General features: G+C 34.6%; 1 protein-coding gene across 1 annotated transcript; it reads right to left on the bottom strand.

Annotated features, from left to right (window-relative positions):
- Positions 1–6,082: 6,082 nt before the first annotated feature.
- LOC100367224 (cysteine dioxygenase type 1-like) lies at positions 6,083–26,699 on the bottom strand. The gene is made up of 5 exons (XM_002737059.4): positions 26,407–26,699; positions 19,914–19,991; positions 17,325–17,485; positions 16,413–16,579; positions 6,083–6,277 (listed from the first exon to the last, which is right to left on the bottom strand). Exons 1-5 carry the CDS (start codon positions 26,589–26,591, stop codon positions 6,230–6,232), a joined length of 639 nt encoding a protein of 212 aa, XP_002737105.1. The 5' UTR covers positions 26,592–26,699; the 3' UTR covers positions 6,083–6,229.
- Positions 26,700–27,969: the final 1,270 nt, after the last annotated feature.

Below are 27,969 nucleotides of genomic sequence, written 5' to 3'. Positions count from 1 at the left end.
CCAGGCCCGAAACGCCCAGCAACCGTGCTTGAACGATGCTTGAAATCCAATTAATCACAACCGAATCACCGGAACTGCTCGGAAAAGTTTGGCTATTGGCAAGAAACTTCTGATGCGGATATCCTGGGAATAAATGGGCAAAGTTCAATTTTTTTAGTTGATGAAATTGTACAATTATTCAATATACGGTCAGGAATACTTGTAATGTCGCCCTCTACAGGACGACTGGTAAACTCGTTCGTTTTTGTGTAGGACTGTCGAGACATTGCAGGAGAAACCAGTTCATACCAGTAATCTATACTAATAAAAAATCAAATACGACGAATTGAAAACAAAAATACTATTATGATTGTATCAACACTCATTCTAAGCTCAACTTTGTAGCGTATATCTAAATCCCGGGGGAGGGGGGGTACTTGCAAAAAATACTGACAGGGATGTGTAGCTGGTTGTTTGAAACCCCTACCCCTTATCAGACAAAAATAAACTCAAATTGCCTACTCCTTTTCAGACAAACTGTGGATATTTGACAGCCCTTTCCAGACAGTAAGCATACAAGTTACCAAGGGAAAAGCAGGTGGACTCCCGGGGATGGACTTCAGGGACTTCGACTATTGAAATGAAGTTACAGAAAGAGAAAATCAGCTTCATTCTCCCGATTGTTGGAACACTTAAGCTCTAGAGACAGTCTTTGGAATATATGGCCCCCTTTTCAGACAGAAATAATGAAAAAGGATACCCCTTTTCAGACAGACAGGGTAAAATAACATACCCCTTTTCAGATAAAAATGGTGAAATGGTGAGTAACCCCCCCCCCCCCGATCTAAATACTGATTACAGGTGTTTGTGTTCGACCGGGCCTGGTTGACGCCAGGATAGCGCATTACAAATTGCCATTTGACAGAGAGATGGCCATACAGCCCTGTCATGTAGTCCCAAACATGAATATGACTTCTGTGGCAAAATGCACTATGTGTCGTCACTAGCACTTGCAATTTGCACATACAGAAAAAAAAATAATTGATTACATCGAATAATTTAATTTCATGTCAATACAAGGTGAAAGGTGAATAAATTAATAACCCATGCTATATTGATATTGCAGAGAAAGTCACCATGTCAAATTTCCTATCAACACCCCTATACTAACTGGTTACTAAATCACAGGGGGCAAAAATTGGGCACTCAAATTTGAAAACCAACGCTGGATGGTACTGTAAACCCTAAAATATTGTTAGCGCTAATTTTTACCAAATCTACCTCCCCTAGTGTTTTTAATGGTGAAGTTGCGTAAACTGCTAGCCTATTCAAGATACCCGTTTTTTTTTAAAAGCATATGATTTATTCATAACAGAAAAGCTGCAATGACAACTACAATAAGTTGACACAATGACACATTCTCGTGATACACAGCTGTTGTAATAAAGAGACAAAAAAACAGGAATAAATTATTTATTTAGTACAATCGTACCTGTGCACATCACCGAAATACAAGCATTGTCAATTGCCAAAGTGAGACAAAATACATAGCATTGGATTTTATAATCCAAAAATAATAAATGTATGCCATTTCAATATTTACAATGTAATTACTTAATTAACATATATAGGCAGCCTGATCGACCATCACATTGAAATGTACATTATCCTAGCATTTTTAAAATTGGGAATCCATCAGTTGTTTGTATAGCAGTCATTGCTTGATATTAGTAAAAGACACCTGTTTTATAAAACAGATTGGTTTAACATCGATTTGTAAATAATGTATAAATTTGGTGTTAATCTCTAATTGTTTATTGTTACCGGTAATTTAGAACAATGGTAGCCCTACGACAAGATTTTAGCTATAATCCAGTTTGAGCTCTGTCATGCAGATGATGGTCATGCATATTTTAGTCATATGATATGTAAATTTTACTAACTAACAACTTCAAGAAATTTTTAGGATTTGTGAATTAATTATATCCCAGTATAATTTTTTGCAATATTTATGCATTTTTCATTGTTTTTTTGGATCAAATAGATTTCATTTTCATTTGCCTGCAGATTGTGGACAAAACAGTAATTATGTAGTTTTATTTTGTGAATGGCATCAAGAATTGACTTTTTGCACTCAAAGCGTGCACATCACACATTCAAATTTCATAGAAATGAACAATGCATTAAAGACATGTTTTGTGCATCTAAACATGTCAAGCACAATAATGCGTTGTGACATCTGTGGTTTGATACCATGTAAAACAACATACAGGTTATTTATTTATTTCTACAACTTGTATGTGATATAATGAACTATCATAAAACAGATTAAATAAACAAATTGACATAGATATAGCCACATTATGCAGAACATGATGAATAGTTCTATAGGGCACCCTGATTACTTCTAATAGTACTATTTACAATGATCGAAGCAGATTAAACTTTACAATCTGCAAAAAATAACAGAACCGTAAAAACTGTATTAGAAGCGGTATTCCTAATAAAAGTCGCACCCATTCTTTTTAAACAATTGAGAACCAAAAATTCATCATTTCTCATATGTGTAGATGCTCTAATAGAAGCCGCATCTGTTGCATTGTACCATTTTAATAGTAGCCGCGGTTTCTAATACAGATTTTACAGTACTACACAAGAACAAAATTTATACATACTGGGTATTCAATTCAGCTGCATCAAAAGTTCAAGCAGAGTTTAAAATTTTTATAATCTAACTGGGGATCAAATGGTGTCAGCATACTTGTACTTGCTCTCAATAGCAGCACATATAAACCAAATATGACATTTTCTGTATGGTGAAAACATTATTTTGACCATAAAAACATCACTGTAATTTACACAAGTGCAAGCACTATTTATAGAGCATATGTGAACAGGCTCGGTATTGCATGTAATGATAATTACAGTCCCAGAAATCTATATCTACTAGAGAAAAATGTATTTGACATTAAATTCAGAAGCAAGACCTCGTAAAACAAATCATGTTGTGCTACAGAGAGAATATTAAACCACTCGCAGTAAAGAAAGAAATTAAAGACACTTAATAGCCATTTTAAATTTTCTGAGCATGGTACCATAAAAACGGTACAATTATTTTGTTAAGGAATACTGTACTTTCGATATTAAAGGTCACACATCCTGGTTTTATCAAAGGTGGTGTGTCCTGTAGCATGTCAACGACTTTTTCCAACCTCAGAAAGTACCAGGATGTACAAACTTTAGGGGTCATGCACAGGTCACATTGTATTTAACTTGCATGTATATCAATCACAGTGTACACAGCAATTTGATTGGCTGAAACCTTAAATTTGCAACAGCCATTTCATTTGTTACCTTACATACATCGCGACACTCACACTTGTGTTTTAAATGCTGTAAACATCACATGATCACAATTTAATAAGTATGTAACATATTAAAGACTTAAACTCATCAGAGTCACTGTGCAGCAGTCTGAATTTTGTGAAAACACGCAATCTATGATAGCAAAGTCGCAATTGTCAATTTGAAAGCATTCCCTACATGCATCATGTACATTCGTCAAAAAATAATTTTTTTAAATATACACAGTACAGTTTTAGGTAATTAAAAGTTGATGTTCACAGAAAATAACATGTTCGAATTTTAATTTGCACACGCATCGCATATATAATGGCAGTAACGCAAGGAGAACTGGAAGACATCTTTCCATTACAGTAGAATAGTTATTCGCTGGGTTTAATTTTAATATTGTGGAATACTTTATTTTCGCTGGAATTAATTTTCGCTGAAAAGGCTTTTCGGCGTTTTGTATGGAATTTATTTTCACTGATTTTTGATGAGTTTAATGTGAAATATAGGAAAAAAAGTATATTCGCTGAATTTTATTTTCACGGAATCATCTTTTCAGCGAAAATAGCGAAAATAAATTCCAAGCGAAAATAAAGTATTCTACAGTAGATTTGATGTTGCAGTGCAGTGATATTCACTAGGTTTTAAATTCATTGGTTAGTAAAGAAAATATTATATTCTATGGCTCACTTTGCATATTCACTGTGCTAGCACATTTAGTTATCAGCAGAAATAAAACCCAACAAATTAACCCAGAGAGTGCCAAATAGTATTTTCATCACCCATCAGAAGTTTTTTTTCAAAATGTGAAGGCAATAAAATTGTTAAAAACATTTAATGGCACTGATAGGGTACAATATTTATATTACTGTAGAATACTTTATTTTCGCTTGGAATTTATTTTCGCTGAAAGGATGATTCCGTGAAAATAAAATCCAGCGAATATACTTTTTTCCCTATATTTCACATTCAACTCGTCAAAATTAGTGAAAATAAATTCCATACAAAACGCCCGAAATGCCTTTTCAGCGAAAATTAATTCCAGCTAAAATAAAGTATTTCACAGTATTTAAGATTTATTTTATAAGATGTCCTGTAATTATGTAATATGGTTTTATTTTTTTTTATTAGAGTCGAGGGACATTAAAATTGCATGCAAACAACACATTTTCCAGATTCCTATATGACACATGGCACCCTTATTTAACGCTATGTAGAGTGAAACTTCAACTATATTTGTTTTTAATTCAAATTTTGTGCAAGAGCTATACTTTTGATACAATGTACACATATATTCATAAAATGTTACCGTAATTTATAAACAAATATTTATGGCAATAATCAAAGTCAAATAATATCTGAAATCATATCAACAGTAGATAAATGGTAAAAACCAGTCAGATGAAGACCCATTGATAACCTGTTTGATAAAGAAGTTTAGCACACATGTTAGTAAACTATAAGCATGGAGGTATAAATAGAAGGAGTTACAACTGGTTTAAGATCAAAGGTTCCATGATCATTTCCGTCGTTTACTAAGTGATTGTAACGTTTGCTTGTTAATCTAGCAGCAAACAATAAGTTATCGAATTAACATACTGTAAGACGAGGAATTTTCACGCAATAAAATTTTCGTGTGAAAGAAAATTGCGTTACCTCCATGCTATAAGTAATCAATAGTTCACCCATGTTATCAGTACACTAAGGGACGACGTCAAAAGATCAATGACGGATAAAAAAACTTAATTCCTTTAGTTTTTTTCCAAACCCCCCACCCCCCACTGAAACTTAATTGATAAATATTGGTCATGGCGTCAGACTACATTCACCATTAAATACAAATTGATAATCGGACAGTGGTATTGCATAGCAGTTGGTTGTCGGGTGGGTGTAAAAAGATTTTACAAATGCACCTCATTTGACGCACAGATTTACAGTCAAACCAAACCATTTTTCTGTTATTTTCCCTTTTCGGTTATTTCTGTCCATGATTGGATAGAAAAAAAACGAACTACAAATACTCCAAGATTGTTTTGACTTCATTAAAAAAATAAAATCGTTTTTGTCGGATGGAAACTTTTTGAGGTCAAACCCCCCCCCCCCCCACCCCCAAACTAAAGGAAATAAGTTTTTTATCCGACATCGATCTTTTGACGTCGTCCCTAATAAAACAATGTTAAAGGCACCTTCATTAGTAGCCATGTAAACACTTTAAATTCGTCAGAGAAAAATTGCCGTCACTTGATCAGCTACCAAGAGGGACCTATACAATTACATTTAGGGTTTTAGGGTTAGAGTTTAGGTTAGGGGTGGGGGGGGGGAGGGCCTTAAATTAAAGTCTTCCTAACACAAATGCTACAAAATTCTGTGATTTTTTTAATTGTAACCGAGAAAATAATTTAATTTTCAGTTAATAGCTGATTTTAGATTTGAAACTATTGAGGACTTTATATGCTTGGTATTTCTCAAGGGTTTGAAAAACAAAAACATCACCAAAAAACACACATGTTGGTATTAAAGGGTGGTGGACGTTGCGTCGCATCATGTTTGATATGGGACTCAGTGATGTATACATTGTGTGTGGGATACATTGATTGTTTACACGAAATTCAAAACACTGCTTGACGGCCACCGTCCTTTAACCCATCCTGATTAGCATAGAGTATAAAGTGACGAGACTAGTGTGTATTAAAGGAAGTATTGGTTCTGTGTAAATAAAACTCGTGTAAAGCTAAATAACCATTTCAGATCATTTCATTTATACCCAGATTGGGTATAAAACTGATTTAATTACAAATTAGTCTACAGCCATCCACAGGTATCGCTAATCAACAACCAAAATCCCAGGTTTTCGATATGGAATTATTTTAGCCAATGTTTATAGTTGTGGTCAAGTGGACTAGTTGTTCTCTGGCTGGTACACAGCAGACTTGCACGCACCGACTCCCTACAAGATAAAAGAACAAAACATTAATGCTATTATTATAATCTGAAGATACTAAAACAAAGATTTAGATGGGTATGCCACTGGTTGCGACATATGCGACAAAGATCTCATTTGAAGTCGTGCAAATTTCAAGATGAACACACAATCAACAAATGTGCATATTTTTGGACAAAAAAACAGGTACATGTATTTGAGAAAAAAAATGGCTGCCAGACGGCCATTTTGATCCAACAGTGACATAAATCATCGTGGACATGTATCCCAACGTGTGTAATGTATATACCAAATTTGAAGAAGAACAAACAAAGTATGTCAGAGATACGATGAACGAACAGACAGACAGACAGACAGATGGATGGATGGATGGACAGACAGATAAATAAAGATTGAATTATAAGTCCCTGTTTTGAACTTTTTTCAAAAGGGCCCTAATAAAATCAGGAACAAGAAATTTTGTTTAGTGCTTAAAATTATCTATACAGTCAAATACAATTTAATTTTTTTTTTTGAAGACAATAAAGCTGACTCAACTTGATTTTGTGAAATTGATTTTGGCTCAGAATCCCTACAAAAACAGTCCCGTTAGAAAACATACTGATGGTTTGAATGACTAATAAAGATGTGCTACAAATGAGGTACCAGTAACTATAAATAGAAACTCATTTATAAATTGGCACAATGACAACCATCTTGTTAAATGTCAACATTTAGGTCACAGTGTCTCCTGCCCTTTTACGATGAAAAGACAGCAAGGGAATTAAATTAACATGAGTATTTGACCAAAGGTCACGTTATTGTCATACAATCGACCCAGTTATACTGGTAAACAAGATATTTGGCACAAGACCAGTTCCATAACCTTTCAAGCAAAACAACATTGTTGGGCTCAAAACTTGTTTGCTCTAAGCTATTGTATGTTTGGTTTCACACTACAACCATATGTTACATGTAGCTGTTCTTAAAAGTGTATGCATCATGCCCACTTTCAGGAGGAAATTTTGGAAATATATTTCACAGAAATATACAGCTTGGACAATGTACCCCGGTATTACAGTTAGTGCATGGAGGTAAAAAGAGAAGGAGTCACAGCCAAAATAATCCTCCTAAACTTCTTTTGTTTTAACTAAGTTTAATCCTATAATTCCCTTTGTCTTATCGTCCTTTCACCCCAGGATCGTCGCCGACGCGTCATTTCTCTCAAGCGTTGCTGCGTACAGTACGCACTCCAAGGTCTTGTTTTACGGTGTCGCAGTAAAAGCCAAATGACACAAAGCATGTGCAGATCTTTTATACGTAGAGGAATCGTGTTTGTGAGAACGGGAAAGTTAGAATTTTGAAAATCGGAGAATTTCTTGTTAAGTTTATGTAATTTTTCGTTTTTCAGCACATTTTCCGTTGTATTTTTGAATCGGTAATATTGTAATGTTTCGAAACCTTGCTAGTACTATTTTTTAGTCCAAAATAAAGATCGTTTAATGTTCCTTGCAATGGTGCATGACATGGACCGCACCGCGTTGTACCAGAGACTGAATTTTGAGGTTCGAAATGACACCTTTTGAAGTTTATATCCCGTGTATGTCCTACTTCCTACGGCAGTGCGTCAACAAGAAAATCGCTGCATTTTTTGTTTTCGAGCAATCATTTCGTTCACAGCATATGCAAAACAATTCTTCGTCTATAATATGCTCTTCGATTTCGTTTACGTCTTCTGAATTTAAGGACATAACAGTTTCAGCATCGTAGTCAAACTCGTGCGCGTTATCGATCGTCGCCATATTTGTTTATAAGAATTTGACTAGAATTGTCACGAAAATCGCCGAGTGCTGCCGAAGGCGTCCGTAGTATGCTAATACGTAGTAATCCTCACTGCGCTAAGAGGAAACTGTCCTCCTTGATCCGTTCGGCAAATATACTCCCTGATCTATGTACAAACAGCGGCGACCATCCTGGTACCTCTGATCTAAGCTTGGCTGTGACTCCTTCTCTTTTTACCTCCATGGTTAGCGTGAGCATGATGTAGATAACACTGATTCACATCTACCGGTAATTAATATTAATTAGTGACTCTGAACAGGAAGGGCTTCCTGTTTATAATATAAAGGTCAAAATCTCAAAGTCTCGTCAGAGTGGACACAATAGACAGTTTTGACCATTTTTTAGTTCAAAATGACCACCAGAGAAATGTTTGAGAAATCGCCTGCTTGTGCAGTTTTTCATTTTTCCAACATTTTATCCATACAGCGAAAATTAATTCCAGCGAAAATATAGTATTTTACAGTATGTTAAAACTATAGAGGAAAGTTAATGTTTCTACATGTACGGAAACAAGCTCATTGGCAGCATAGTGGTTGCGCATCTAGGTTCATCTAGGTTGAACATTAATTAAATAGGTCAACCCCTACCCTACAGACTCAATAGGCTGAAAAGAAATATACCGCCGCCAATAGGATGGCAAAAGCCACTAGCCAGGATTCACTCTGTAACAAATGTGACTTTGGAGGAGGAAGTGCTTGTGTTTGACCCTGGCTGGTCGACGCCAGGATAGCAAATTAAATTACAAAACATGGAGTATGGTTTCTACACACTACATGCCAGCATCCTATTTCTTATCTCGTCTGGAAATGTCTGAAAATGTTTAAAACTGGCTCAAAAATATTTAAAAAAATAAATAAAAAGTACTACAGCATTATGATGTACAAGAAGAATCAGGATGTGGGTAGGTACCCTTTAAAGTGCATGCGAAATGCCCACCCACACATTTCCCATTTTAGATTTACGTTCCACTGTAATTATTACCGGTACTCGTATCCAAGTAAATTTGAGATATTTTTTTGTGCTGTAGCTACGCCCACCTATCCTGAAACGATTTACTGTTTCTAGATTTCTGACTCTCGCCGAAATTAAAGTGTGCCACAAAAAGCTAAAATATGTGAGGAAGCTATACTCTTGAGTCGTACTTTTATAACACTGCGTCATTCAACATACTTTTAACGATATACATTTTTCAGTTAGCATTTTTTTAATTTTTCTTGAGAGAGTTTTTAGAAGTTGTTTTTACAACAAACATTTATGATGGTTAAACATTGTGTCGTGGATGCAGTACCGGTAATAAGTATAGCCGCAGTGTTTTCCAATCTATCCAAAGGTGCAACATCAGTGGATGAAAGTCATGAAAGCAACAAGAAAACATTTGGGTTGACATTCTCTTTACACCGTCATAATGCAGTGTCCAATTTACCTCTGATTCTTTTGCCAAACAACTGTCCTCATTTATGAAAGAACAAGCCATGCATGGCACAGTCCACATTAGTTATCAAATTTAAGATATATAGTTTTGTTTATAGTAATATAGCTGGAATATAAACATGTCAGGAATATGATTATGATGATTGTTTAACATTTAAATTATTGACATTTGTATCTGATCGTCAAACGAGTATTGAGAAATGTTGCTCTGGAACAGCATTAATTAAAACAAAATCAGCCATTTTGGGTACATGTATAATGAATATATAAAATTTGAACATAGTCAGTCAAAGCATGTCAGAGATATGGCTCTGGAAGCCCCTTCATTAAAACAAAATGGCAACTAGTCAGCCATCTGAATCTGATCTAAAAAAATAAAATAACATGCATTAGGAACCCGTAATGTCTAATGTATGTACCAAGTTTGAACAAAATCCATCCATAAAAGCTTGATATTTGATGATTTTTTTCAGCACAAAAATGGCCACCATTCAGCCATTTTTAATAGGATCGTCAAACCAATATATCTGTATATCTATGACATGATGTATAATGAATATTTAAAATTTTAACATAATCAGTCACAGCAAGTCAGAGATATGGCACTAGAACCACATGGATTAAAACAAAATGGCTGCCAGTCGGCCATTTTGAATCTTATCTGAAAAACAAAATGATGTGCATCAGGGTCCTATAATTTCCAACGTATATACCAAGTGTGAACAAAATCCATCTGTAAAGAGTCGAGAAATGCTTGATTTTGATGATTTTTAGAACAAAAATGGCCGTCATTCGGCCATCTTGGATCAGATCGTGTAACAAATTGATGTGCTTATGTATAATATCATGTATGATGTATGTGTGAAGTTTGATGTGATTGGTCAAGGCATTTCTAAGATACAGGTCCGGACGCACGCACGGAAACACAGAGGTTTTGTTATCCAATCATACGCCACCATTCACGCACTTGTCCTCGTCGTAAACCGACGTGTTCATCCATTTCAACAGAATTCATTTTCATATGTTTTTTTAAAATTATTTCTCTATTTTATTGATCACTATAGTTAAGTGTTTAGCATGTCAGAATATGTTTTTTTTATTTTGATTTTTTTTGTTAACTCCGACGATGGATGGAATAAAACAGTGTAGTGACATGCGTAGTAACCTGCTAAATAATGAGACAATTCATGCATCAAATTTAATTTTGACAAACTCTGTAATGATCGACTTAGATGTAGAGAGTTCCGTGGAAATATAAGTCGACACTTCGGCTGACTACCATACAAGTAATTGTGCAGTCCAGTTTAACTTCTTACAAACTCAATTGTCGTCCAGTGCCTGGGTCCAGGGACAGAGTACAAACGTGCACCGGTGGTGGTGACAATCAAGTAACAAGCTACACCAGAAAGGACATATTTCGCATCTAACTCAACCCTATGCGACAAACTTGATATTATGTGTTAATCATAGTTCATTCTTTCTTGATGAACAAACTCACGAGTGGCAATTTAGTCAAAGACGTGAAATTTGTATAAAAAATGTGCCTTATATACAAATATCAGCAATGCAAGCTTCCCAGCAAGTTCCCTTTCATATGTCATCAGGGGTATTTCTGTATGCAAATGAAAAGCTAATGAGGAGCCTTGTTTAAAAATACACAAAAATAAAGTTGCCGTAGAGTTGCAAACCCATTTTTTCACTTTAAAAAAAGTATTTATGCTTAAAAACAAAAAAATTAATAGCATCGATGTACCAACAAACATTTCTAGGCGAGAAAGTAGCAGACATTTCACAGGCGATAAAACGCTAAAACATAGTATCACCCAGGGGTTGCATTAGTGTTCGATAATGTGGAGTCCCTGGGACCCACCCCTTATAAAATGTGTGGGTCCCTTAAAAATATGTGGGGTCCCTGCCGCTACCGCACTTTATTTTTTAAAAATAGTTTTTTGCACGAACTATTACACAATAAACATAAACAGGCATTAATCACATTTACATATTGTACTTTATTTACATGTTCATTCCAGCCTTTACATGTCAGCAATCTGCATTATTTGCATGGTTTACTTCTATTTTTACTGTTATTAAAATGTAATCCTGCTTGTAAAAATTTTAAATCATTACTGGGTTTACCTTCAAGTTCTTCATAAGCCAAGATAAATGAGCTGGTGTCAGACTTAACTTAGACTTAACATGGAGGTAAAAAGAGACTTAATAAGATTCTGACAAGAAAAGGCATGGCCACATGGAACCTGCTGGGGAGGCGATCTTGCAAATAACGAATCGATCCATGGCTTCTAGAAAAGTGATTTTTTTTCTCCCAAAGTCACTTGTGTTATATAATTAAATAGTTCATTGTTTCGATTAATATTGTCCCCAGAAAACAATACACCCAAAATTTGTACATACTAGTACTCAGTAGTACTGCAGTAAATTCGCCTCTGGGCAGTTTAGGTTTTTTTAAAAAATAGGACCAAGAAATCGGCGAATTTTATTTAATATTTGTTATTTAAATATTTTGGTGTCCTTTTTCGAACATTTCAATCTTTCCTGGTGCCTAAGATAGAGTTTAAGTTTTTATTCAAGGGTACGTTTTTTGTGACTAGCGTGAATGCGTAAACTTCGTTTCGGTTCGAGTTGTTGTCACTGTAAATGATGTTAAATTAGTCTTCAAACGCTCAGTTTATATTTTGAAAACAACTATTTTTTTATTTGTAAAAAAAAAATCATGCCGTTTTCCCGTAAAAATCCAAGCCAAATGATCGTACTACAACATTGGCAAATCTCTTCCGCATTGCGTTAAAAACATTAACATATTTAAATGAGCTATGGTAATTTGAACACGTTGGCGTTATCCAGCATTTGTATTGGTTAATTAGAGATTTGACCTATTAGGTCAACCATGCAAGACAAGGAACATGGCGGATACTCGACAGCATCTAGCGTTAATTTGCGACCGGAATTATTTGCTTACGACGAAACGAAGTTGAATTTTATTTGCATTTCATTACAATTCAACAAATTTTTGTTTGAACGTTATTATAATCACTAGTGAGTAATAATCAACAATTGTGAAACGCAGCATGACTGGATTGCGCAACCGTGATCATTTGTTGCTCGGCAGTTGTGATCGTTTTTACTTTGTTTAGAATATAATTTCGTTACCAATAAAATTAGGAAAAAAAAGTTTATTTTACGTACCAGGTTCGTTAAAGTGATTTTTTGGAAAAAAAAATTACCCTGGGTGACATTGTAAGTTTTAGGCGGTTAAATTAGCAGGTCACAGTGCATTCTACTTGTCTCAGTATTGACTGTCTCGTCGTACTTCAGACGGACTTCACACTTTCCATTGTGACATGTAGATGCTAATAGGTGTTTTTGAAGACAATGGCACAGTGTTGTAAGTGAATTTAAGGTAGCGGGACTATTATTTGCATACTTATTTTCATCTTCTAATTGTGACCAAATGACTACAAATAGACCCAGGAAAGTATATATTTTTAGAATCGCCAGACTTCAAGCTTTACAAAGGTGTGTTTGCCATGCCCATATATGCATTCTATGACCCCTGACACAATCAAAGGTGAAAAATTACTTTTTCTGTAAAAAAAATAATTACGCATTTATGCTGGCGATAAGAAGTATTTTTTTCATTTTTCCTAGTTGTTCAATAGTCTGGTAAATTGAATGTGTCTGGTCAGTTTTATGCAAGCAACGCGTTTTAAAAAATAGTGTGCTGAATTTCAATTACTGTTTTAGTCGTATTGCCCCCAACTCAAACCACAACTCGTTGGTAAATAATCGATGAAACAGTTTGTCTGGACACATTCAAGTTCCTCTCACTGTCACCTTAAAGCTGTGAAAATTTGGTGTTAATCCGACGACAATAAGTATACGTTATTTTTTGTTAAAGACCTTGTATTTTGAAAAACATAAACTCCTAGAAAACGTCCATGAAGTAACAGCAAAGATTTTCAAGCTTGTTTATCGGCACAATCAATTTGTTTTCCCATCAAGGTCTGCTTTAACATGTGTAGGGACATCCAAATGTGTAAGGCTATTGGAAACCAAAAAAATAAAGGAATGGGATAGCTATAATTGGATAAATTCGGCATATGAAAACACCAAAATCAATGATTTTTTTCAGTGGCTCTGTGACCTTGTGTCTGACACATTCACATGCAAATGACTAATCTGTGAAACAAATAGGGGCGGAGACAAACCACTCAAATGTTTGGAAACACTAATTGTGTGTCAGATAGCTACTGATAACACATCCTAACATTGCTTTGTCTTGAGTTTATCTTTGAAACTTATAGGCACACAGATTAAACCTGTGTTGTTGATTTTGGAAAACACTACTGAGGCTGCCTTGCTTCCCTTCAGAAAATCTACATTTTAACCAACTTACATGACATTCTATGTTATGTTGACTTTATCATATGAAAGTTTATAGTGCATTTCATCAATTAATAAATAAATGTGAAAATCGTAATTTTCAACACAAATAATAGTCTCGCTACCTTAAAAGCTCTATGAACTTTGTATGCGGGACAATGGCATCGCAAACGCACACAATGCCTTTAGACCTATCGTAATACGACCGAGACGTGTGCTCACCGGATGCGTCCCAAGGACTCACCAGTTGAAAAATTCATGCGTCCCACATAAAAACTATGCTTCCCGGACGCGGAATTCCGCGTTAACGCAATCCCTGATCACCATTTCTAAGAGGAGCACCATAATTATAGCATGCAAAATCTTATTTATAATATAATCAGACCTACATTTTATAGTTAGTTTCCCAAATGTATTATTTTATACATATTCACCAGAGTCAAATATTGCCACTAAATTTACATTCAGATTTATCAATCAAAATAAAAATATTTAATAATTTTTAAATCATTCAAGTCATAAGTTGTATAGAAATATAATGGATAATGAAACCATACGTGGACTGTTAAAGCTGCAGGATATGGAATGAACATGCACAATAACCTGGATCAATTGAATAAACCATGCTTTCTGGATTTTTTTATTATCCTTAAGTACATTTCAGTAAGAACATATGGTAAGCTTGTAATTTCAACTGGTATAAATGACGTATGGTGGAGAATTATGAATGTAATATTTATAAATTCAATACAAAGCAAAATATTTAAAGAATTTGATATTTAAATCTCTCATTATGTTCCAGGAATAAGTGTGACATTGCAGTAAACAAACTATCAACCTGTAAGCTGATATAACTGTTGGCAGTCTGTATGAAAGTAATATGATCCATTTTAGAAAAAGTAAACTAGAGAACGGAATATATAAAACTGTAGTATTATTTTTCACTAGTATTAGATTTCACTGTAATCAATTTGTTAATGGAGCATATTGACTGTATTTTAAAATCACAAATTTTCCAGTAAAGTTCTATTATAATTTTACGCGTTCACATGGGTTTAGTTTAGTGAATTTCAATTGTCAACGAAAATACCAAAATTAAAAGTCTGTAAAATGAAAGCAATTCGATCCACAGTTTAGAAAACAAGAGAACAGAATATAGAATACCGTAGAATCATTAAATTTCACTAGTATTTGATTTCACTGTAGTACCAGTATATTGTTAATACAAGGATATTCACTGGATTTTAAATTCACAGATTTGTCAGTAGAACAACATGAAGTATGGTGATTTTACACATTCACATGAATTTAAGGTAGCAAATTTCAATAATCAACAAAAATAGCAAAATTAAAGGGCGGCAGTCGTCGTGCTGCTTCCACTTCGATATGGGACTCATAGCGACGTATACAACACGTGTAAAATACATTGTTTATTTACATGAAATTCGACGACCACCACGCTTTAAACCCAAATGTTTGCAGTATCTGCTTCATTAGTTGCAAATGCACTATAATTGATACAAGGTGGGACTATTGTCAAAATAAGTCGTACTTTAATGATCCAGCATACAGTTCTCGCATGAGATCCGTGGTGATGTTAAGTGGATCACTGATGACTTGACAGTAAAAATTACAATTCTTTATATTGAAACTCTATTTGAATTCATCTGTAAATACATTTAGAGAGAGTATTTACATATGTGTTCATTCTTCTACGAATGTATTTCATGTAATACTATGCAACAGTAATTGAATCGTGACAGTCTGTCTTTATTTTTTATCAGTCACAACAACACCACAAGGTAAATTGGGTGGGGCAACTTACTAAGTGAACTAAGATTCAGTTAGTGGTCCATTAATAGCAAGTAAATTTCATACTGGCTCAAAATTTTATGAACAACAGTGCAATTTAGACCAATTTTGATCAGTCTCTACCGACATGTTTTAATTAGTAGCTTATTTTAACCATTTCACCGCCAGACTTTCTCACCCAAATTCTTGTGCACTTTTTTCTTAGATTTTTCAATATTTCTGGACACTACAAATTTCTGGAAAAAAATCTGGAAATGAACCCATATTTTAAACAGACAACATTTGAGTCTATTGTCAGTTTTTGCTCAAAAAATTTGGCTATTTTTGTTGGAAGTGCAGACTATAAACAGGACTATTTTGTGATGAAACGAGGTAATTGGTGGTGAGAAGGCATTATTCCAATCTCAGTTTATCATGTTAAAATTGAAGGGTAAGATTTAACAACCACGAAAGTTTTACATTTTTTATATATTTGGCTTGTGAGTAAAAAATGACAATTAGTACATTTAGCTGATTTCGTTAAAATCTGCCTGTTTGAGACTGGTAAAAACTGACTATATTTACCCCTGGATTGCTTGCATGTTAGATCAGATACCCGCAACTTTCTGACTCTCCATTTTACTAGCTGAACGCCTGCCCCAGGATAAGAAATTCCACGAAAAATATTTCAACTTACGTATGTCCTTTCACCGAATTTACTCCAGAAGGTGATCTTCACTGACTGTTTTTTACCGGTCCTCTCATCAAAACAGTCGCACGATTCAAACGGTGGTGAGTACAAGTGAAGACTAACAGCTGTCTCTACATTACTGGTGTTTTCAACCCGATGCACGCCATAGGAATCTGTAACAAATAAACTGTTACCTACAGTATTCTCTCAGGATTTTTTTTAGCAAGAGACAAAAATAATGAAATACATTTGATGATATTGTGGTATGGGATGTATGTGTAGCATTCTATTCAGTTATAAACTTTTACTAGAAAGAGGAACTGTTATTGTGCTATATGTACCTTCCTAATGTTATTATTGCGTCATAACAACGAGTTGTAAATAAAAAAAACAAGAATATAAGGTCATCAAACTTTTGTGCATTATTCTATGGTAAAAAGTTCACACCATACTCAAAAATTTTGTTTGGTCAATATATACCATGAAATTTAGTTACAAATTATTAGGAAATTCTTTTTCAAAAAGCCATTTGTAAATGTACAATGAAAAAAAGAAATATATAAATTAATTATTAAGTAACACTTTTAAACAAAAATAATTGTTGATCAATTTTTCATTTAAAATGTGGACATAAAAAAATGTTGCGTGAAATATTACATTGCTTGAACGGTTAAATATGTGAATGAAAATCAATTGAAATGTGAGAATAAAAAACAAAACACAGACATGTGCATTGATAACATTTAAATGTGGACATTTCCTGTCAGATGGTTGAATGGTAAGTGGAAAATAAAAAAAAAGAAATTATGATTTTAACAAAAATTAGATGGTTCAAAAAATAGATGGTCCAATAAGACTAAATAATTCGATAGTACTACCAATTTTGATCAAAAAATTACTACCATGAAAAGTACTCACCATTTATGTATGCTACTTGGTCCATTTCACAGTCTGCAATTTTTTTTACTTTCATTTTCGTTCGACCTTCTGATTTTGACGGCCATTCATACAGAGTCTCACGTAAAGTTCCATCCATAACTTTCAAGAAACAGTGTGCATCAGAGTGACTGTGAATACCACTGAAAAAAGACAAGAAATAACAGAATATATTATTAAGAATAATTAATCAAGAGCCTGGCAAAAAGCAAGATCTCAGTACTGAATTATCAACATGACGAAGAAACTAAAAACAGAACTAAACTCGACAAGCCATGCATGGTACAGTCCGCGTTAGTTATCAAATTTAAGATATATAGTTTTGTTTATAGTAATATAGTTGGAATGAAAACATATCAATATATGATATGATTTTTTAAAGCGGGAGGGTCGTCACCTGCGCACACGTGGGAATTGAGTCCCAAGCGATGATAACAACACACACTAAAAACACAAAGGCTCATGGGTAGACGTTTGTTTGTAAACAATGAAACGCGATGGCCATCTGACGCATGCGCAGGGGCACTGCCTTACTTTAACATTAAAATGATTGACATCTTGTATCTGATGGTCAAACGATTACCTGTCTATATTGAGAGATATTGCTAGATGGAACAGCATTAATTAAAACAAAATCAGCCATTTTGAATACATCTATATCATAATGTATAATGAATATATAAAATTTGAACATAATTAGTCATAGCATGTCAGAGATATGGCTCTAGAAGCACATTAATTAAAACAAAATGGCCCCCAGTCAGCCATTTTGAATCTGATCTGGAAATAAAATGACGTGCATCAGGAATCCATAATGTCTAATGCAAGTACCAAGTTTGAACAAAATCCATCAATAAATGCTTAATTTTTGATAATTTTTTTAGCACAAAAATGGCCGCCATTTGGCCATTTTGAATCAGAACGTGAAACAAATTGTTGTGCATATGTATGATATTATGTAAGATGTATGTGTGAAGTTTGAATGTAATTGGTCCAGGCATGTCTAAGATACAGGTACGGATGCACGCACGGATGCACGAACACACAGATGCACAAGGTCTATCCACTGGACTGCATCCGAACAGAGACTATGGGGCTGCTTGACTGTTGACTTTTATATATTTATTATATACGCCTATACTACGTTTGTTCTATTAGTATCACATGCACTTACATCAATTAAAGAAGTGTGGGTCTGAGGTTAAAAATATTTTAATGACTCAGTATACTACACATGATTTTAGGTTTATATGTGCTTCTATTTGGAGATGTACTTCTAAATACAGAAAACAAAATAGTTTTAATTAACCCTTTGAATGCCATAATTTTACCTTTTTTCAAGTATTTTTTTTTTATAATTTTGAACCAATCAAACATAATTCTTGATCTAAATTTTGAAAAAAATCTGTGGAAAATGTAACATTTTATTTTGTGATACATAACACACAACGGTTGTTCCAAGGCACTGGCATATATTCTATTCACCGCATGTACATGTACACTAATCTTACCAGGAACATTTACACTTTTCAGCGGCCACAGGTATGCATGACTGCATTGTAGCTTATCAGTACATGCAAACTCTACTCACTGTGGTCATTTACTCATCATTACATCTAGCCATTCACTACCAAATGTGAAACAACGAGACCAGATTGAATGTAGCTCTTTGATAATGTTTTTCTTCTTAATGTTTACTTTTCGTCACTAACAAAACCATGTTTTGACATAGCACAGTCATCATGTTCCATTTTGAATCAAAACAAATTCATGTCAATATAGTTTGATCCAATCAGTCAAGGTATATTCAAGATATTGTTCTGGAACAGCATTCAATAAAACAAAATGGCCACTAGTCAGCCATTTTGAATCCAAACAAAACAACAACGGACCAAAATGTCCAATGTATACCAAGTGATAGGTGAGTGGAAGTCTGTGATGCCTACATAGATAGTAGCACATTTTGTGACTTTTGAATACAAGTTTTACGGGTGGTTTAGGACAGTTGCAGTCAATTACAAAGTAACAATATAAACAACATGTCATTGACACAGGTGCCCTATTGGTACTTTTTCAAAGAGATTTGACCACTACACCTTGGCAGATGGTACATATCAACGATATATTTAAGTGTGCCCTCTCTGGCAATACACAAGATATTTTATCAATGCATTGTCCAGCGAAATTGCTAGTTACTGCAGCATCACAGGCAAAATTGTACAGTAGAAGTTACTCGAGGGTTAATCAAACTAATGAGATCAATTCAATTTCTTCATTTGTTTGCCCATTTTTCACTATACTAAAGAAACAGAGTTATAACATACGGCCACCGTAAAATGCACGGTAATATTTGTGTGCATGATGCAAGCTATATACGCTCTCAGTACAAAATGAACATAGATTTTTATCCGACCATTAGAAAACATAGCAACTATATGTCTGAGGGGATGATTTTAATAATTTGCACATCAAAGCTCGCGAAACTGTGCGATTCAGACGATGTGTGTCATATATTGAATTCACCCCCAACCCCCAACCCAGTAAGATAAGAATAAATCATATTAAACTCACCTTCCCTGACCTTCTCCCCAACACAGTAGGATTAGATTATATTTACCGTTTCCTTCGTCGACCAAATTTCTTGTATACCTGCAACCAAAAAAAAAATGCCTTTCAATAAGTGGTATGAGAGATATCTGTGGTACACCTAAAAAAATGCAAATTTATTCAAATTAGGTAATTAGAAAACATGTACATTTGTAATAAGAATTTCAACACAAACTTTTCACATCTGTGAATAGACCCCTGGGTCCAGAGCCTACAGTAGAACGTCACAATATAGTTAACAGGTTTCCGAATATATCAGCTTGGATAGGTTTGCTCCTTATCAGACTGTCACTTGTAAAGTGATAAATACTATCCAAAATGACAAATTAACAAAATTTAACTTTAGCCCATCAAAACTGCATATTAAATTAAATGTATGCAATTTTTTCAACTTGCAGGTCCTGTATTCCATTAACTTTTTCTCCACCAGACTTCCTCACGCACATTTTTCTGCACTTTTTCCTTGTATTCCACAATATTTCTGGAAATGAACCCTAGTTTTAGAGCCAACAGACAAATTCAGAGTCAGTTTTCAGTTTTTAAAATTTGGGTATTTTTGTCCTAATCTTCTGAAGGAAAGTGCAGCCTATAAACTATTCAAACTAGGACTATTTTGTGAAAAGAAGGAACTGCTGGACGGTGAAAAGGTTAACTCTTTGATTTTAACGACAAATATGTGTTGTAAATGTTCATTCCACACATGAAATGATTACCTCCAATTTTAGCTTTCAACAAAAAGTTACCTCTAAGGCATAGTTGGGCTACTACCTAAGTATTTTAATGAGACAGAACCTAGCAGCCAGCTATCTGTCTGCCTGTCATTTTACACAGGTATAGAATTTCATTTGACAGGCAAAATCCTTTGCACTGACGCAGGGTCAAGCAGTCATTCAGTCAAAAATACTGGGGTCATGAAAATTAGATTTACAAGCTCAAGGGATACTATAGCAGAGCTATGACCTTTTTTTGTCCTGTTTTTATATTCGATTTCATGTATAATGAAGACCTCACAGTGAATGCAAATAATCCAAGATGGTTGACATCTTCATTGTAAATGCAACGTAATTATAGTGCTAGCAAGATATCTAAGACGTACTGTAGAATACTTTATTTTCGCTTGGAATTTATTTTCGCTATTTTCGCTGAAGGGATGATTCCATGAAAATAAAATCCAGCGAATATACTTTTTTTCCTATATTTCACATTAAACTCATCAAAAATCAGTGAAAATAAATTCCATACAAAACGCCTAAAAAGCCTTTTCAGTGAAAATTAATTCCAGCGAAAATAAGTATTCCACAGTATTACAAGCAGCCTAGCGTATCTTCATATTACATCAGTGAATATTCAGGGCAAGGACTTCATATCTACCGGTAGTCTAGAGCACGCTCGTAATTTCAAAGCCAAAACCACGCGATAACTAACATAGAAAATATCTGTATTTTGAACTAACGATATTAGCACATTGCCTACTGAAAGTCTCTATAAATAGTCACAGATTGTCAATATTCTTTGTAAAAAGAATGCACCAGCAGGCGACATATTGAATAAACAATCTAGACAACTGTAACTCGCACTGTCAACATATAGTAAAATACTTAATTTTAGCTCGCTATTTTCGCTGAAGGGATGATTCAGTGAAAATGAAATCCGGCAAATATATATTTTTTCCTATATTTTACATTCAACTCATTAAAAATCAGTGAAATTAAAATCCATACAAAACAGCGAAAATTAATTCCAGCTCAGTATTTAACAGTAATTAACTTATTCCCCGGTACCCCACAAATTTGAAAAGTTTTGTAACATTATAGATATGCAACGCATAAAATCCTAGTACTAGCATCTGGAAACAATTTACTAGCATTATTAATATACATGTACTTCTTTTAAACCTACAATAAAGCTGCCAATAAAGCATTTGTTTTGTTGTTGTTGTTTTTGTTTTATTCTGTACTATTTCCTAACATAACATATACAACAAGGATCAAATAAATTATTACAAAATAGTCTTAGTCCACCCCCTCCCATATAATGGACTGTTCTGTTTTTTAATTATTATATCACTGTGCATATGATTCAAGTTCACTATTCAGGTCACATGAATCATAATGTTGTTATGACCAACAAACATACCCAACTTGGATTTCAGCCAAAAACATTCCCTAAATGACGCAGTTTGTAAAAGTTGGAACAGAAGGTACATAAAAGCTTACACCAGAAACATCGATTCATGCATATATACACGTAAGTTGGTTAATAAATGCACTAAATAAACTAAAGTATTATAAAATATAGGGGAGATAGCCAGCATTTACCATATTTGTAGAAGCACATCTTTAACAAAAGTACACTTAGACAAAAAAGGAATTCATTGTACAGTAAACAATAAGAATTAACCTTTTTACCACCAGTTCCTTCTTTTCATCACAAATTCATAATATAGTCCCAAGTATAGTCAGCACTTACCTTCAAAAAATTGGGACAAAAATAGTCAAATTTTTGAGGTAAAAACTCAAATTTGGTCTGTTGGCTCTAAAATTAGGGTTCATTTCCAGAAATATTGAAGAATATTAGAAAAAGCACAGACAAATTTGGGTGAAAAATTCTGGCTGTGAAAAGGTTAATGTAATTGATCTGTCACATCTGTCATTTACCGTACAATGCAATCGCTTGTAATATACGATATCAGTATATGTCATCCATATGTACAAGTTGACAGGATACTTAGCGACCAAAAAACATTCCATTTTGAAAATCACACACATACGGTATTTGATCTATTAGAAACCCATCTATGATAGTCCATGATAAAAACCAAAAATCATATTTAATGTATCCTGTATTATTAAAATATGGTTTATTTTGGTATCAGAAATACCTTAATTGACGTAAACACATGTGCTACTAAAAGAAAAAATATGATTGTGTATGTGAAGAATGAAATGCCGAAAGCACATCCACAATTAAATGGCTTAAATATTTTCTTTGATTACTTTACATCACATACTGTAAAATACTTTAGATGGAATAAATTTTCACTGAAAAATCTTCTATGGTGTTTATTTTCACTGATTTTTGATAATAAAATGAACTGATATGAAAATATTTCTAAATAGAAATAAAGTACTTTAAAACAGAGGGACTGTTTCAATTTTGTAAATACATTACGCTACATCGACTACGATTTACGCTATTAAATTTCATATGTTTGTATATTGGAACGGACGAATTGCCAGAAATGAGACAACCAATTGAGCAGCTATAAATAGTAATTTTGGCGCTTAGCCTGAGCTGAACTTTTGCGCACACTTTGTTAGCTAGTGCCAAGTGTCTAGACCGAGTCTTAAGAACAGGCAAGATTTTACCTGTACTTACCATTTCTTAGCCTGTGCTAAACGTTTATGAAACGTTTCTTAGCATGGGCTGAGGTAGCCTGGTGTAGTTGCGCCCTCGCCAGGCCAAATGGCAACAGACCTCACTGGGTTTAGAGCACCACGAAGGGTGTAACTCACGCGACTCGTTAGGCTATAGCTAAGGTATTTGACCTATTAGCTGATGCTAAGGAGCTGTGCATGAATGCTACTATCGAAATACAATGTACATGTTTGCTTACAAGTTACATATTTATATGCATGAAATACAAAAAACTGATTCAAATCTAATGTAGGTACTTGTTCAGGTTAACATGTGTAAATGTGATATACCGCCACGATTTTCGCCAGCCACCTGTCTGTCATTTTGGACAGGTACCATTACTCCACTTTTTAAATAAGCACAGAATTTGATTTGAAAGGCTAATTCTCTACAAACCAGGTTCCAGATTTTACAAAATAGCTATAAATAATCAAAAGAGCATAGATAACAAGTCTGTGGATAAAGACCAGCAACTATTATTTTGCATTTCAATATAGATTTCATTTTCTGGTTGTAAACCTCAGGGATTCTTTTAAACAAAGGAACAAGGGTGCAGCGCCCTCACGCTATGGCCATGCACCTCCTTACCCTGGGGAGCAGATGCTCTGGCAACCATAAAATTCTGATTGACCAGTCTTCAATTGTGATCTGCCTGATGGTAATTTTGGTCTCAAGGAAGCCATAGAATGCTTCATTTTAACTTGAATGTACCATATCTCCTCCACTTGGTGGCGCCGCTGAATTGCAGTGCTCCCTCCCTTTTGCAGTTTTTTTCTAGAAAAACCCCCGAAAACCTGTATACCACAAAAATAATAAGAAAATGCACCTTGATCAAAACTTCTTATACAGTGTAGCAGCTATTTAATTATACTATGGTATGATAATTGTAATATGTACATGTATATAGCTATGCTGTGTACATCTGTCCATGGAGCTTTTTTAGCTCCACGATCTGTCCTAAATAACCAAATAATTAAACCAAGTTTATATGACACAGAATACTGTCAAACATTTGAATTTCGAAAGGGAAAAATTTTCATGAATTTTGCAAGCCATTATGTAGAAAATGTTAAAATGAATGACAGACCACACATCCACAAAAATGGCATCACTGGCGTTACATCCACATGTAAGGTGTAACTTTGTTTTTAAAGTCTGTTGGCCCTCCCCCTACACTGCGTGTTTAGGTGTTTACTCGTTTCATCCTGATAATATATTTAAATCGCTGACTAATCACAAGACACTTACTGATTATTTGAACTTTGGGTCACCTGAAATCAAATCTCCTGATTGAATGACAACTGACACATGACCTTTGTATATTACCAGACAAGATTGTATGCATTATACTACCATAGTAGTCAGTACTTGTAAAGCTTGGTAATTGTGCAAAGTTGTTGATCAATTGAGACAACACATTCTAACAGTGAAATCAAAACTCTCCATGCAGGTGTGCAGTTTTTGATTGTTTCTTGTTTTGTTAAAACTTCCTTAGGGCCCCCCTCCCCCTCATTCTAATCCTAACCTTGCTTCTCAGTGCTCTTCCCCTTGTATATGCCCATCAGGATGCCTATAGTTATGAATTGTCTCCAAACCTGCATGATCAATTTTTCGGCAGTTTACAACTATGAATATCAAAGTACTGATTGTACGCCAAATTTATGATTTTGTTCAAACCTAGTTAGATTTGAGGGCAGAGAAGAAAAAGTCAAAGTCCTCCATGAATGACCTCTTGTCACTCGCTGTTACATAACAGTGGCTCTTTGTTACCCTGTATATGTTTATGAGCAGGCTTGCTTTATTTATGCACTGGATTATTGAAACCCTGTGCCCCTGTATTTCACCACAGGGAGCTGGAATAGCTTTCTATTCTTCTGCAAGCACTTTCTGTTTATTTCTGCATATCATTAAGTGTCCAGGAGCTTTCAGGGCGACCTATGGACATGGTTTGCAAGAAGTTTAACCCTTGTGTGTGTGTTTTTTATAGTAATCTCAAACAATTTATTAGTTGTCTGAGTAGTAATAAAGGTATGGTATAATCAAGGATAAAAATTTGCATTAAGTAAGAGTTGCAAATCTGAAACGTAAATACCAACTGCTGATAACATCCGTTTCATAGGAACACAGTCCCTGGGGACTGTAATAGGAACAAAGGTTTAGTGTGATGAAAATGAGGGTAGAAATAAAACGAAAAATATTTCTTTTTCTATATTTTCCATTAAAATTTCACTCAAGTTATTCCAATTCCCTGTGATCACACCCACCAGAGGGTGGGGTTTTAATGACTAGACTGGTGCATATTACTTATACCATGGAGCTCCATGCTTATACACATTAACAGACATCTCTGTGAATTCAAATAGCCACGCATCCATAATGTCGTTTGTGAAAGCATAGAGGTCTTTTTTACATCAATGGTGAAAAGCTTCATGTATGTGCTGTACATTAAGAAAAGCAATAATTATATTATTTAAACCGCCAACATGAACCCAACACAAATTCAGGACTGGTTTCAGTGTAGATTTAATTAATTTAATTTTTTATACAAAATAATTTGTTTTTTAATAATAATAATAATAATATTGCCAGTCTTGGTCGCCAAGAGATTGTAATGCAAAGGTTCGATAATTAGTAGTATTTTTCTGGAAATTTCCACTGAAGTCAAGTGAACTGTCACCCATTTACGACTGTCCGAGTGTACGTGCACTCGTATATAAAATGTGTGACACATACAACGAAAATTCAATTCCAACCATGTAGTGGTTATATTCTATTTTCTTATACAACGACATACGCAGTTATAATTCATATATTTGTTAGGCAGTGGAACACGTGTGTGTCCTTCCATTCTAGTGATTATGCTAATACACTCAACCACACGTAATTATTACAATGACAAGTCCCACCCGATGCCGGCGCGCGATCACTTACAGGCCGCGTTGGCGTCGGTGTTGAGAGGATGTTTTCGACTCGATTGACTTTATGGTCATAATAATAATACCCCATTCCATAAAAATCCAAATTTATTCATAAACCCTACCTGTTCGGGTCAAATTTTGCAAACCGGCGCCAATCACTTTCCTTGCTTTTGAAGTTTTCCATAACGGACTGTACTTCTTCCACGTTCACGCAGTCAGACTCAAAGAGAGTGTTCAGGGTTTCGATTAACTCCTCCATACACGAAGGTTCTTTGAAATATGGTTTCCCAACCCTTGAATCACACATTTTGCTTACTTCTGTTAAGTCAATTAGATTTACAAACCGCGAACACAAAAAATAAACAACACGTTCGATCGTCAGGAGACGGCGTCAATGAACATACGTCGTATCGGTAGTACGTATCTACTTGTGATCACGTGATAGCTATGCCTTTCCTGATTGGTCAAAATGGAGGTGTGTTCCACTAAATTATCATAAAAACAAAAGGATTCGTATCACTGTCGCTAGTTTGTTTACATTTTACGCATGTTTTAAAATCAATATACTGTAACGTACTTCATTTCCACATGGATTTTATTTTCGCTTGAGGGGTGATTCAGTGAAAGTAAAATCCAGTGAAGATGTCCTTGTTTTCTATATTTTAAATTCAATTCATCAGAAATCGATGAAAATAAATTTCATACAAAACACCAAAAATGTCTTTTCAGCGAAAATTAATTCCAGCTAAAATAAATTTTGCAGTATTACATCTGGTGCATCGTTTGCATTATACCATCTGTTTTCTACCTCCATGATTATACTATATAATCATATTTACTGACACATCACTGTCTTTGGAAAGCACAGTAGTAAGGTCTGAAAAAAAGATTAAACAAATGAAAGTTAGATAAATACTAGTATGTAAACTCTCGAGAATAAGGTAAACGTTCGGGTCGGCCATGAAACTAAAACAATGGTTCGGTCTACCCCACTTTCAAACATCATCAAAAACGTGGACACTCTCCAAAGTTTACTACTTGGTCGTCGCGCCACTTCCTGCTCGATATGGGACTCATAGTGCTGTATACAACGCGTGTAAAATACATTGTTTATTTGTACGAAATTCGAACACGCGCTGCGTGACGACCACCGCCCTTTAAAATATTGTTGCTTTTTCAGGAAATAACCCTAAAAGGCAGCCAAAACATGTTTTCATGTTGACAAACAAAAATACGCCAAAAAATGGCGCAGTCATCAACCGCCAAAATGATATAAGTAGAAAAACAAGTCATTGTTCGTGGTTGTAGAGTACCACAATATTTTATTTGTATCTCAAGGTCAAATTTGATTGACAGGCAAACACTGCATACAGTAGGGCCTCGGGTAGATTTTAGAAAACAAAATATGCATCAACGCCGACCGTGAAATATCTCGAAGTAATTAAAAATCCCACCATGGGGCTAAAAAGGATTTAGCTCCAAAGTCCGTCTTTGTTCCAGGTTGTTTAGCCTGTCCCTAACATTCCATAAACTGAGCGAATATGCAAATTGTGTGATGCATCAGAAATTGGTGACGAAAAGCATTACATAATGCATTGCACTAATGCTAGTATTGTTTCGTATGAGAGTACGTTTATTTGACAAAATTAGCTTTCCAGACTTTGAAAAACTGTATGAAGAATGTA

Source organism: Saccoglossus kowalevskii, chromosome 21 (assembly GCF_978046115.1).
Source record: "Saccoglossus kowalevskii chromosome 21, keSacKowa6.1, whole genome shotgun sequence".
Lineage (NCBI taxonomy): Eukaryota > Metazoa > Hemichordata > Enteropneusta > Harrimaniidae > Saccoglossus > Saccoglossus kowalevskii.
Note: the sequence above shows the minus strand (reverse complement) of the source record. Positions and strands in the feature narration are given on the sequence as shown.